The sequence below is a fragment of the Rhamphochromis longiceps genome, linkage group LG20, assembly GCF_057381845.1.
Source record: "Rhamphochromis longiceps isolate RC_006_pf linkage group LG20, R_longiceps_female_GT1.1, whole genome shotgun sequence".
Lineage (NCBI taxonomy): Eukaryota > Metazoa > Chordata > Actinopteri > Cichliformes > Cichlidae > Rhamphochromis > Rhamphochromis longiceps.
This window is the reverse complement of record NC_140576.1, coordinates 37204804-37218433: the sequence shown is the minus strand read 5'-3', so window position 1 is coordinate 37218433 and position 13630 is coordinate 37204804. Positions and strand designations below refer to the sequence as shown.

At 41.8% G+C, this 13630-nt stretch overlaps 1 protein-coding gene across 1 annotated transcript; it reads right to left on the bottom strand.

Annotated features, from left to right (window-relative positions):
- Nucleotides 1-15: 15 nt before the first annotated feature.
- On the bottom strand, nucleotides 16-12122 carry drc7 (dynein regulatory complex subunit 7). The gene is made up of 18 exons (XM_085393309.1): nucleotides 12056-12122; nucleotides 11029-11110; nucleotides 10418-10556; nucleotides 10177-10302; nucleotides 9103-9297; nucleotides 8859-9011; nucleotides 8199-8417; nucleotides 7985-8119; nucleotides 6769-6835; nucleotides 6490-6618; nucleotides 6015-6143; nucleotides 5107-5321; nucleotides 4771-4983; nucleotides 4549-4659; nucleotides 4329-4424; nucleotides 1582-1728; nucleotides 519-658; nucleotides 16-346 (listed from the first exon to the last, which is right to left on the bottom strand). The coding sequence occupies exons 2-17, from the start codon at nucleotides 11061-11063 to the stop codon at nucleotides 542-544; spliced, it is 2226 nt and encodes a 741-aa protein (XP_085249435.1). The 5' UTR covers nucleotides 11064-11110; nucleotides 12056-12122; the 3' UTR covers nucleotides 16-346; nucleotides 519-541.
- Between the last annotated feature and the right edge of the window lie 1508 nt (nucleotides 12123-13630).

Sequence of the window (13630 nt, the reverse complement as noted above, 5' to 3'; positions counted from 1 at the left end):
TGATTTGTATTTATTTGTTGATTGATTTCGTAGCAACAACCATAAATATTAGATCTAGAGGCAGTCGTGTACAGAGGACCCTCCTGTATGAAGTCTTACACACGGCCTGAAAAATCTAAATGTCAAAAATAAAAAGATGAAGAAAAACAAAGCAAACAAAAGCAGACACGTGTGTAGTTGTATCATTTGGTTGTGTAACGAATAAACACCAATATTTGTTTTTACTGTTAAAACAAAAAGGCGACAGGTGTGTGCGGCTCAGCTGTCCGTCAGAGAGGAGAGCTTCAGTTCCTGGCAGAGATCCTCCTGAACATCCTTGTGTGTCTCCTCTCCGCTCCGCATATCCCTGAACACACACACACACACACACACACACACACACACACACACACACACACACACACACACACACACACACACACACACACACGCACGCACGCACGCACAATAAGTTTGTGTTTTTAAACGTGAATCTTTGGGTGTGTCTTGGAAAATTGGGCTGAGGTGGGTGTGGGTACATGTGCAGCTGCTGCAGGGCGGCTTAAACTTGGCTTCTTATCTCGTTGCAGTGCTGCTGCTGGTCCCGCTCCTGATGTTTTCTCAGTTCGTCCAATTTCATCTTTAACCCCTCCTGCGTCTTCTCCACCTCTGCTATGTCCTGAACACACATTTTTAACAACCATGTCAGTTTGTTTGAACCCTCGCTGCTTCTGTTGTCAGCATTCTGACTTCCAGCCACATATTATTGTTGTACTTTACTAGAAGAGCTTTGTGTGACTCACAGTCCAAACAGTCCTTGTTTATCTTGCACAGCTCTTAGTTTATCTGCCTAAAACAAGCTGTTATAGCCTTTATCTTCCGTTAAAGCAGCATGCCGGGTCACATGTTCAGTTTGGCACATTTTTACCCCAGATTCTGGATCCTGTTACATCAATGGACATTATGTACTTACAAATCTAACTAAAAGAAAACACTGATGTACATCAAATGACTGTTTTAGTCTGAGATGAGACGTTGTCCAGGGTTTTATCAAAGGACAGAATTCTGGCACCCGTCGAGAAGGTTTTACCGTCCACCAAAGGACAAGAACCTGGACGGATTGTAACAAGTTTCTGCAAAGTGTATTTACCTGAATTTACTTATCAAACATCCAAAAATAAAAATGACTTCTATGAAGCCAGACAACAGAACCATCGATCGTGGCTCAAGAGTTGGGAGTTCGCCTTGTAATCGGAAGGTTGCCGGTTCGTTTGGACAGTCCCGGTGTTTGTGTCCTTGGGCAAGACACTTCACCCGCTGCCTACTGGTGGTGGTCAGAGGGCCCGGTGGCGCCAGTGTCCGGCAGCCTCGCCTCTGTCAGTGCGCCCCAGGGTGGCTGTGGTTACAATGTAGCTGCCATCACCAGTGTGTGAATGTGTGTGTGAATGGGTGGATGACTGGATATGTAAAGCGCTTTGGGGTCCTTAGGGACCAGTAAAGCGCTATATAAATACAGGCCATTTACCATTTTACTATACAGGCCCACCTGTGCAGCAAACAAGACTGGTCACCCAGAGTCACTGTGTGAGGCTTCACTGGTACCTTCATGTATTGTTCTTGAATGATTTTGATTTTCTCCTCTGTTTCGATGTCAAAATTTGGATTCAGGCCTTCCTTCTTCACATCTTGGTCTTTGTCGATCTCCTCAGACAGATACTTCTGCAAAATGTTTTTAAGTTCACCATTTTCCTGAAAAAAAAAGCACAAATAGTCAAAAGGATTGATGCAACAAGAATCATTTAAAAAAAAGAAAATAAACTGCAACAAACACCTGAGATAAAAAAAATAACAAAGAAGATCAAAACCTATAACAGCAGCAAGAGATTTAGACAATATTACTCCAAATTAAAAGACATGTTTAATTTTTTAAAATGCTGTTTTGATATTAAAGAGGTTCCACAGATAGACAGCGGGCCTCATCCATCATTAAACTCCAGAGCTGAAAAATGAAACCGCCTGAGTATCAAAAGCTGCAGTTCCTCTAATGGCCACTTGAGGCAGACTCAGAAAACTTTTCTCTGGGAGACCATCTCACACTGCTTCAGTAACGATGAGATCCAGGCTCTGGTGAGGCCAGTCCACTACTGATAGTGACCCACTGGGTGATTTCCTCCCCACCTATGTTGTTCCTGCACTGGCAGCATGTTTGGGTTGATTGCGATGCTAAAAAATAAAACTGTTGCCAATCTATAGCAATATATAGCTCTCTTCACAGCATAAAAACCACAAAGTGCTTCACAGAAATACAAAAAAGCCAATGTTAATAAACGAGTCTTAAGCTGCTTTTTAAAAGAATAAATCCAATCAAGGTAATGATGGCGGGAGAGCATTCCACAGCCTGGGGGCCACCGCTCTAAAAGATCTCAAACACCACTGGCAAAAAAGCAGCTCCATGCCATGACAGAGCCTCCACTGTGTTAGGTGGAGGTCTAGATAGGTGGAGACTGTTGTGCTTCTCTCCGGACCTTCTCTGTACTGAATGACAATGAAGAATCTGCTTTCAGCTTCTCCCTTGTTGCAGGGCCACATCTGACCCTGCCATGTGACTCACCACCAGTGTTGGGAAGGCCTATGCTGTTTTATCTTGTGTTCTTTTTTTAATATAGGGCTGTTTTAATTTTTATGTATTATGTGTTTTATTTATTTTTTATTTATTCTATTGTTTTTAACTTATTTTCTGTACTTTGGTCCTGTGCTGCGTATTTTAAAGTGCTTTATAAATAGAATTGGATGGGAAGTTTGTTTTAAAATGTATTCCACTACAGATTACAGAATACATGCCCCAAAATGTATTTTGTAATGTATTGAATGTAGTATTGGTGTGTGATTTATTACTATTACTGAAGGTTACTCCCCAGGCCAACACCAGCTAGATTTTTAAATCCTAATATAAAATGAGTAACAGTAGCGCTGACATTAGGTAAAGCTGCAGTTTCATTTTATTTTGGTGTATTTATCCGCGACACCTTAAAGGCTCCATGAAAATATTGTCTTACATTAAACTGTCCGTGGCACAAAAAAGGTTGAGGACCGCTGTGACAGAGGACGTGCATCTTCTTTTTGTTTTCATATTGTAATTTATATGTTATTGTGTTGTGGTTTGCAGTATTTTGTGTTGTTTCACTTTAAATTTGTTTAAAAGGAAAAACCTGAAAATTTAAATAGTTAAAAGTTTAAATGTGAATAGTTGTTTTTTGCATTATATAGCTTATTTATTACATTTTATGTGGAGTAAATAAATAAAAGTATATTCACGATGGCCCGTACAAACTCCAAAATACGTACAAATTTGAAAACACAACAGCAGTGCTCCAGGACGCTCGGGCGCAGCGTTGAGCTTTTGTTACCTAGTGGCTACACAAGCCAGGAAGTACCAACGACTGGATTTGGTGTGTGGTAGTAACAGGTAAATGAACATTTTTAATCATTTGAATATGTGTGTATAAATACACAAACAATGCATATTGCTTTCAGTTATGTAATTGAATTTGATCTAGGCAGCTCTGTTTTGGAAGTTCAGTTAACGCTGGCAATGTGTTTTGGAGTTTGTCTCTTGGGGCCACTGCATTTATTTATAAACATATATAAATAAAACCACATTTTTTTAAACTTTAGTAATTCCTTTTGTGCATAATTGTATATTGTTGTTGCTAATAAATAAATTAAAGCAGCAAAACAACCTGAAGAGTCGGTTGGGAGCCGAAGGAGCTGGAATTCACATCACTAGTACAGAGATCTGTATATATGTGAACATTTACACATTACACACTGAAGTTCTGAAAGCCAGTCACACAATCTTGTTCAACAGATCATTGTCTATTACACATTAAAAAAAAGTATACCAGGAAGTTCTTAGCCATGAACGTTTATCCAGATTCAAGCCTGAGCACAATCTGGATGTAAACTGATTGTGTTACTTGTACTTAAGAAAAAATCAAACTAACAGATGTGAATCATCTGGAATCTCGAGGGACCTGGTCTTCTTTTAAACAACATTTCTGTGTGTAAATATTTGTAAAAGTCTTTATTTGATATATAATCTACTAAATTTTCAGTGAGTCAAATGTTTAACTTTCTTAAAGTAGTCGAAGATTGTAAAAACAGCTGTTAGATATCCCCTATTGTGAAGGAGGTCGAATGTTGTGTGAAATCCAAATAAAATACAAATGCATTTCACTGGGACATCTTGCTTTGAATTTGATGGCAGCAACACATCTCAAAAATGTGGAAGGGGGGCAACAAAAGTCGGGCAATGTGAGCAGCAGAGAAAGAAACAGCTGGTGTCTCACCTTTTTCTGTTTCCTGCTGTGGACGAGGGCAGCTGCTCGGCTCCACAGCTTCATTTCTTTAGTCTCCTTTTCACGGAGGGTCACAACGTCTCTCATCTGTTCACACATCAATACAGAACATCTTTAACTGAACTTACAGGTACTTTTCCTCATTACCCTGGGAAAACTTTAAGAATGAAGGCGTTGTGGGGACTACTCTTTTAATCCAGGGTGTGGTTACCTCTTTCACCGACCGCATAACATGATGAGTCACCTTCTCTTCAACCTCCATCAGTTCCACCAGCATCTTATGCAGGGTTACGGCTGTGAACGGCTTCGCAGATAGATCCACCTTAAGTATCAGTGGAGTGCATGAACCCAGAGGCAGATTAGAAGCTTTTAGACTGAAAAAATGTAACTGTGATATCTGCTGTATGTATTGTCATGCATTTGCGACGTGTACCTGGAAGGTGGAGATCATGTCAAGAGAGATTCCCTGTGCGTTCCTTTTTTCTGAGCCCAGTGGCTTGATGAAGCTGATCTTTGAAGGGATCAATCGGTCCTCCGTTAAGTGGTAGTTCAACTCAATCAGTTTCTCTGGTATCAGGAACACTCGCTCAGCCACGTCTTCATTGGCTGGTTTGGAGCCGTTTCTATGGAAACGCTCTACCACTTTCTGAATGAGCAATAAACAAAACAAACAAAACACATCCACATAAGCATCCTGTGGCTTTTAAAAACAAAGCAATCTTTACGAAGATTTACGAAGTGATCTGCGTGTTTGTTTCCTGTCATTTACCAGTATGGGCACTTCCTCCATGTGTGAGTTCTCGCTGAGCAGCTGGATATGTTTTTTGAAGTAGACGTGCCGGTAATGGAGGAAGTCGCTCCGGCCTTCGAAGAGCTCGATTAATTCTTTCGGCGACAGCACCCTCCGCACCAGGTCGTCAACGCGAGCACCGCTGAAGTGCATTTCAACCTCAGTGCCCACAGTAAGTGATTTGACCCTCAAAACTGAACGAAAAAGAAACACACCTACTCTCAGCTCACTCGTTCATCACTTCTCTGACATTATCATTTAGAATGAGTCACTATTTTCCTGCTCACTCCAAAGCTGCTGAAGGCTCACACATGGAGCAAGTGACAACGTTCAGTTGCATGTCTGAGCTGCTCGGGAGCTTGCAGCTGACGCCAAAACTCAGTCATAGACTGTGTAAAAGACAGACATCGCCATCATAACATTGCCCACTGGACTACGAAGTCCCGTACTGAGAGCTCGTGATGAACACTGCTGTTTCTGTTTTGGGGGAGGGTATGACCATCAAACTGCATGCTCATTGGCTAACGACAAGTCATTCTGGAATGAGTAATACCCCCGACTTAGACTGATGGTATAACACATGAAGTCTCTCTTTGTCTGTTTGTCTGCAAACTCCACAATCAGACGCTGAGCAGCTAAAAAGGGCCCATCGGCTCTTATCTATATCACAGATTATGACGCCATCGTGTTACCTAGGATGTTCAGCCTGAGCCGAGCTGTAATGTTAGCTGAGTCAAACTTTCTTAAACTGATGATTTCTAGAATAAAACAGCTGCTGGTGTTTGTCAGATGTATTTTAGGTGCCTTCGGCTGCACTGTATTAAGACCTAACATGAAAAATGTTACTACACAGCGCCTCTGAGGACGGCTGCAGAAAGCCAGCTTACACAGCAGGTGACGTTTTCTTCCATGTCTGAAGCGCTCTGTGGTGATCTTATTGATATTGTCCACCTCCTTCTCCTCCAGGAAGTCGCTCCTACCTTGATACCACTCCTTCACCGTGGCGACCTCAGTGCCTTCAACGCACACTCACAGGTTACTCATTACAAACAACACAACCATAAATCATCTCACTAACGAACTAAAAATATAAAAGAAGTTGTCTAATTTATTAAAAATATCAAAAACTACATATTTTACAAATCAACTTAAAAAGATTAGTACACTGAGAAAATCTCAGGAATCTGAGAACGTCTGAGGAGTGCATGAGGAGCGCTGCTGGGAGACGTTCCTGCTGGAGAACTGCACCAAATCGATTGAGAAAGATTTTCCAGAAACTCATGAATTCCCCTTTTTTCCTTGTAAAGAAAAGCACATTCACGTCTACATGAAGACAGAAAAGCGTGTTTCTCTGGCACTCACAGCCTCGGTCTTTGTATTTGATCAGTCGTGTGACAACGCCGTATAACCTTTTGGACGTGGCAAACCTCTCCAGCTGGGCTTGTTTGTAGCGGATCACCTTCTTTCCTCCTGGCCAGCGGTTCTTCAGGGCTGAATAATAAAGAAGAGGCAGTATTTGTGCAGGTTTGACAGCATCAGGTGACGTCTGTTTGGGTTCTAGAGGTTAAATCTTGAACTCCTAAAGCTGAAGTAAAACTGGTGAACAATGTACAAGGTAATGTTCGTACAAACAGAGCCTACCTTCTGTTGAGATGGCAATGTAGCTGACCCAGGATCTCGGCATCTCCAAAACTTTGGGCACGCCCTCCTTCGAGACAAAGAAAGTTCAATTTACATTTATTGTATTCACAGTAAAATCGTGTTTCATTTGCTGGAGCTGGAATTTAAATTTAAATTCACAAAATGACCTGAATCAGTTCGTCTCAGGAAATTAATAGAAATGTACTAAAAAATAAATGAAAAGAAGTGAAATGACAACACAGAGCTGAAAATATCAGCATAACTTTTGCAGCACAGGACACCAGCGTTTCACTCTGAGAGTCTCGTTTGAGTGTTTAAATTACTAATGTTGAAAGAAGAACTGTTGTTAACAGAGTTGTTGATAGCAGGAAGTAAGTGTGTACTAACTGTTTAAGAGCCTCATCCTTTCATTTGTCATTCAGTCAGAGAGGTCAAATATTTCCTTTAAATTTCCTTTAATGAAGTAAAAATGTACGACTGTCTCGGTCGTACATTGTTGTATTTATTGTTAAATCCCAAATGAGGCATTAGGCTCCACCTCCTCTGTCCTGATTGGGTGATCAGTCATTAGAGCGGTCTGTGGAGCGATTCTGACTGCGTGCCGACTCACTGGGTTCTGCGGGCTCACGCTGCTGTGATTGTCTCTGTGGGCTCCTTTTGTTTTGTGATCCCTCGTTTTCTCACGTTTATGTGCTCGTTAGGTAGATTATCTTTGTAGATTTGATTTTCTTTGGAGTTAGGTAAGTTCCTTTTTTTTCTATTAGGGATTTAGAAAATAAAAGTTTGTTATATTATAAATGTCAGTCTGAACCAGAGCTTTAAATTAGGAGGGACTTTATGTGAGTCCCTCTTAGCCCGTAGGCTAGCCAGGAGAATCTATTTACAGCTTCTACAGCAGTATTTTGACTTCTTCTGGGTGGTATATGTGGTATTTTTTGATGATAATAACTGTGGATCAAATATACTGAAATACAGCTGACCCCTGCTCCATGCTTGTTGCTGCCATTTGTGTATCACAGCCTGGAAGCACATTTTAATGCACCTTGTCCCCAAAGAGCCAGAGATTTTCTTGATTTCTGATTTTCCTTTCAGGACATTAGGGCTTATATGTATGAAAGCTAGAAGAGCTCCAGGCCTGCTGAGGAGAACATACAAATTTCAATCAGCTAAGGTTTTTGCTTTCTGACACCCAGAGAAACACACATGCATTCGGTACCTGCACCAGGTTCCCTTTGCCCATCACTTTAGCCTCTTTTCTCTTCAGGACTTCTTGAATCAGTTGCTTTTTGCTTGATGCTCCAAACAAGACTGGCTCCCACGTTTTCAAATCATCCAGGTCAAACATCATGTCCTACACACGCAGAATATTTCATCAAACCTGCTCCGTTCTGCCTCTGCTATTTTGACTCTAACCGTGCACATGGACTCACAGCACAGCCGTTACTGCAGTCCTGCATGTTCACAAAGTAGTTGAGGTTGTTCCACACACTCTCGATGCCCAGGAAGTTGTCACTGTTGGTGGGGTAGCTGATCCCAGTCAGAGGGTCGACGAAGACGTTCTCCTGGACGTCCCGACAGCCCGACAGCACGAGCACCCAGCAGTGCACCCGCAGGCCTCGCAGCGGGTCGGCCAGCTGCCGATCTTTCTCCTGCTCGCACAGAGAATTCATAGTGATGACACAACATACACCATCATTACTGATCTTCAGTCAGAATATTCAGTGAATTTGTATAACACTTCAAACCAGTCTCATAAAAATCCAACAGAAAACACATGAGATACATCGATGAACATGAAAAACACAAAGGAGGAAAAATAGCTACAGTTTAAAAGTCAAATTAAATTATGTAAATGCTTTTATATGATCTTACACTTAATTTTAATTAACAGAAAGTAAAAGACAGACAAGCTTATGTTAAAGGCACCCAGGATGAGCTGCTGTTGCAGGGTAAACACCACCTCGTCTTGTAAACAGACTTTCTTACATAGATCCTGTGCATGTGACTCTTAGCCTATAAATGTCATATCTCATGAGAGCCTTTATTGCAGCATAGATGCAGTCGCTCTTGTAGAGAAAAGATCACTTTACCTCTTGTTGTTTTTGTTTTACAACCAGCGCAGCTTCAGCCTCCTGCTTCTTCTTCTCTTGCTCGGCCAGAAAACGACTCTTGAGCTGCAGCTGCAGCTTCACTGAGTATTTATCATCCTGGTCCTTCTGTTCTGGGGTCACATCCTGCACAGCCTGCACGCAAACACACAACCAAGAAGTCACTTTCACATCTGGCAGTCAACAATCTGATTGTCGACCACATGTGCACGCTGCACGCACTTACCTTGACCTCGGGGTCCAGCAGGGGGCACTGCTGCATGCTCTGATCGAGCAGACACATCTCTTTGACGGCGTAGCCGCTGACGCAGTAGGCATCGTAGTCTTCGCCGAGCAGCAGGCTGCACAGCAGAGTGGCATACTCAAAACACGTGGCTCTCTGACTCTGCAGCACCGAGGTGGGAGAGGAAAGGACCTTCGGCTGCAATGGGAGACACGCACAATCAGACACACACCGAGAGAAGGTGCACGCGTGTGTGCATTTATTGATGTGAATATGATTAGGTTCTGCAGCCTTGTTTCTTTTGTCATCCACCATCTTGAAAAGCTGAAACATGTTCAGAACAATGACTGTATATAAAAGAAAGAAGAGCGTCTGACAAGTGAAGCTGTGGAAAACATCCTGATTCTCTAAAATCTGCACTTGAGTCTCTCAGAGGCATGACAGTCAGGTGAAGATGTCCAGATGCTGCACAGGAGCAGTGGCTGTTAGCACAGGCTGGGTCACTGTACTCCAAATCTGAGTTGCTGTTTCTTTTCTATCAGCTTAAAGCAGTCTGAACTTTCTCCTCTGATCTCATCTACAAGGACCGAGGAAGTCTTGACCATGTGTTTGTCTGACATGGAGCTGAGCAGGTGAGAGGCTGCTGGGTGTAGATGAACTTTCTTTGCCTTCGGGCTGAACTCTCTCTTCACCTAAACACTCCTCATCCCTGCAGATGCTGCACCGATCTGTCTGCTAAATGATCTCTGTTAGAGTACAAACAGAACCAAGTCCAGCTCCAGTTTCAGCTTCTCAGAAACACGTTTCTCTGAGTGTGACATCATCAGTTGCTGGTCATGTGAGGTGTCTGCATACAGACATGACAGGATGACGCGCAGTTAATGTGCAGCTAAACACAAGCAGCCTGTCATATTAGAATTACATTATATGCAATAATTATCTGAATGATGAAAATTACGGTTTCACAAATCAGAAACAGCAGAATAAAAGAAGTCCTCTCTAACATGTGCTTTAACTCTCAACCACAGAATACAAAAAATATTTGGTTTGCTCCTAAAACTCAAACATTTCTCTGACCGGCTCCACGGGCGGATCCAGAGGGACCAACGACAGGAAGTCGGCCACAAAAGAGGCACAGCCCTGCCAGTCGAACAGTTCACAGTGGATGGTCGGCGTTGGACGAAGAGACGTCGACACAAACTTCTGAATATGAGAAGAGACAGACGGTGATGCAGAAAGTATTTAGGGTGTTTGCAGATGTGAAGGTCCGATGGGATCTGTTCTTCAGAGACAAAAAGGTTGAGTGAGATAAACCTACCTTTACTCCACATTCGTTTACAGGACAGAGCAGCAGCGGTTTGCGGTCAGGACACAAGTGCGAGTACTGACGCTGGAAGTTTTCTGCGATGGCTAACAGTCGAATCTCTTCTGGAGAGTTGCTCCTGTAGGACTTGGGCCTGAAGAAGGAGAACAGGTGAAGACGACCTCAAAGCCCCCAGCTTTACCCTACAGTGCTTTACATTGTAGGGTAAAGAGCCTACATTAACCCCTGAACATCTAATGTTTCGTATTTGAGCTTTTGAGACTTCTACATCATTGGTGGGAATTTTTCTCTCAGAAAAATCTTAATAAATTGCAGAATAGATTTCAAACAAAACTAAACCTCTATTTTAAATAAATTAGATTTTTCTGTCAGTTATTTCATGGTTCAGACTTTAAAGGGGTAATCAAGAGAAAAAGAGAAAAGCTAACAATCAGACGACCCTCTGTGAGCAAAGGCTTTGGCGAGAGTGGGAAGGAAAAACTCCCTTTTAACAGGAAGAAACCTCCAGAACTCCCTGACAGTCTTGTCTAGACAACTAGCTCTTTGCTTGTCTTGTATTTTCTTCAGCTGTGTGTGTAGTTTTTGAATGAGTGTAAAGAACTTACAGAAGCTTCTCGGAAGCAGCAACTTGTTGCTCCATCAGGGCTGTGCTCCTCCTGGATTAAGGTTAATTATGTTTATGTGCGCCTGAAGTTTGCACATAAACACACACATGAAAAAAAACATGAGAAAAGCACACCAGCTCCAATGCTGTGGAAGAGTTTACCTCCCCCACTACGCAGCTTAAAACACATCTGCTTAGACAGGCATCTGGGTAACGTTCATGTGTAATATGTTTTATTTGATTTTATACCTTCTTTATATTGTTATACTGCCTGTTTGATATGATTTTACATTCTCACGTGAAGCACTTGTAATAGCATCTTGTCTACTTTTTTTTAAAAACAATTTTGCTAATTAAAATAATTCAATCAAATTCGATCTTGTTGTCAGTATTTTCTTATTGTTTAAAAAAAGAGGCTAAAAAATCTTCTGTAAAAACAAACTTAAACACAACTTTAAAATGCCAGAGTTCTGCTCTGGAAATGAGTAGTGCGTATTGAGCTGGACAACACCTCATTTACTTTTAAAATGTAAGGAAACTTTGAATACAATAAATAGTTTAGTTTCATGGCGGTGTCCCTGCTGTCTCTGGGCATGTTATCATCACGTGGGTAGAAGCATCTGTTTGTGTGGGACCTTCTGGCCACGCTCTGCAGCTTCGGTGCGATTATATAAAATGTTTTCAATTATTTTTAAGAATAAATGGAAGCCAACAGTTCTTGTAGTCCCCCCGTTATTCATTAATTCCACTTTTCTTTATTTAAAATGTCGTTTTGAGTTTTTATCAGCTCTATATTTTTATTTTTCTGTGTGTTTTTCAAAGATTCAAGATTTAAGTTATTTTTTCTTTGAAATAAAATTCACATCTATTTCCGTTTCAGTTCAGTTTTAGTTCCCTGTGGTAACCATGTCTGCAGTCCCACATACAGAAGTAACCTCGTTTAAAACGTGCTTTTTAATTTCCGGTAACTATCAAACTAAAGTGAGAAACAAACAAACTTTTTGAAAATTGGATAAACTTTTTCTCACCCGGGCTCCGCTAACTGTTTTTAGCTACTTCACATCCGTGACACTCACTCCTCACTCGTTGTCGTTGCCTCGTGTCCATGGTAACAGCCACACGTCACGACGTGAAGGTAAGCTGCATTCAATTACCCTCGGAGTTAATAGGCTTAGAACAGAACAAAACTTCAGAAGATTTGAAACAGAGATGCCAAATTTATTCTGTTTCCTGGGCCAGTTTGATCTGAACTCAGTATGATAGTCAAGCCACTCCAAAATCCTCCCTTTAATTATATAAAAGTACACTTCGAAGATGAACATGTGTGCCTACAGATGGGGTGCTTGGCCTGGAAAGTGAAGCTATTGCCCTTTGAACCTGCATTGAAAATGTCAAGAAGACCGAGATCCCTCGTCTCAGCTCCAACCAGAGGTGAAGTAAAAGGCCTAAAACTCAGCTTTTGTGGGTGTAATGTACCACAAAGTGACAGAGTTTAATCTATGTGCTTTGGATGATAGATATTCTTGCTATAATTTAATTTATTATCAAATCTTAAATCTAATCAGAACTAACAAAGGGCCTGTGTATGAGGTAAGTGGAGCAGCCAAAAAGACAGAGAAACAGAAACCTTTTGGATTTTATTATGCTGAAAAACCCCAGAATAAGTCATTTTTGAGAAACCAACTTTTGAACTGTGATTGATAAATACTGAAGTTTACATACTGAGTGAAAAGAGACAACAAGAGAAAGCACATTCTTAGAGAAAGTAATCAGAAATGAAAAGTATATGGAAGGATCAAACGGTGCCTGGTTGGGTGTGAGACCAGTTCCACGTCCTCGTCCCCTGGGGTGGAGTTTTGTCAGCACATCACCTGTTCCTAATTTCCGGGCCATTATCTGGAGGGTTCTTAAACCAGCGCTGCCTGCCACCCTCTGCCATCCTGCTACCGTTGGTGGTAACTCGGACTTCCTTGTGTTCGTTATTCATGCTCCCCTGTTTTTGGATTAACGTTTTTCCATCTCCAGTTGTCTCCAGAGCGATCTCCTGTCGCGCTTATCGGTCTACCTGCAGACAAACGATTTCACACTCACCTGCTGCTCAGCCTGCCCTCCTGACCGTCGTGTCAACTGTGGATATATCTCCCCTCTGGACCCCTTGGAACCTGGATCCATCTCACCTGCATACTCCTCCCCTGGACACTCTCACAGCTACCCCTCCTATGCCAGTCGGCCTGCATCTACAGGTAAGGACATACCATCCACAAGTACTACTGAACTCAACCCACTCACTTGTTTCCCAGTCCAGTGATACTTCTCTCCTCTGTTGCAGAAGTTCCTGCCTGTGCTCTCCTTGTGTTTCACGTGCCCGAACCTTTCTCCATCCTAAACCTACACATACAGTATTTAAGGTTTGACTCTTAGTAGAAAGACTTTGCTTGCAAAATTTTGAACATAGTAATAAATCTGGTCGATTTCTGGCTAACTAGTTAAAAGGAAAAAACAACAGTATGTGCTGTTAAAGACGTGTCTGGGAACACAATATATGACCATGAAACACTAAACAACACTTTTAAGGGATTTTTTAAAATATAAAACTTTATATT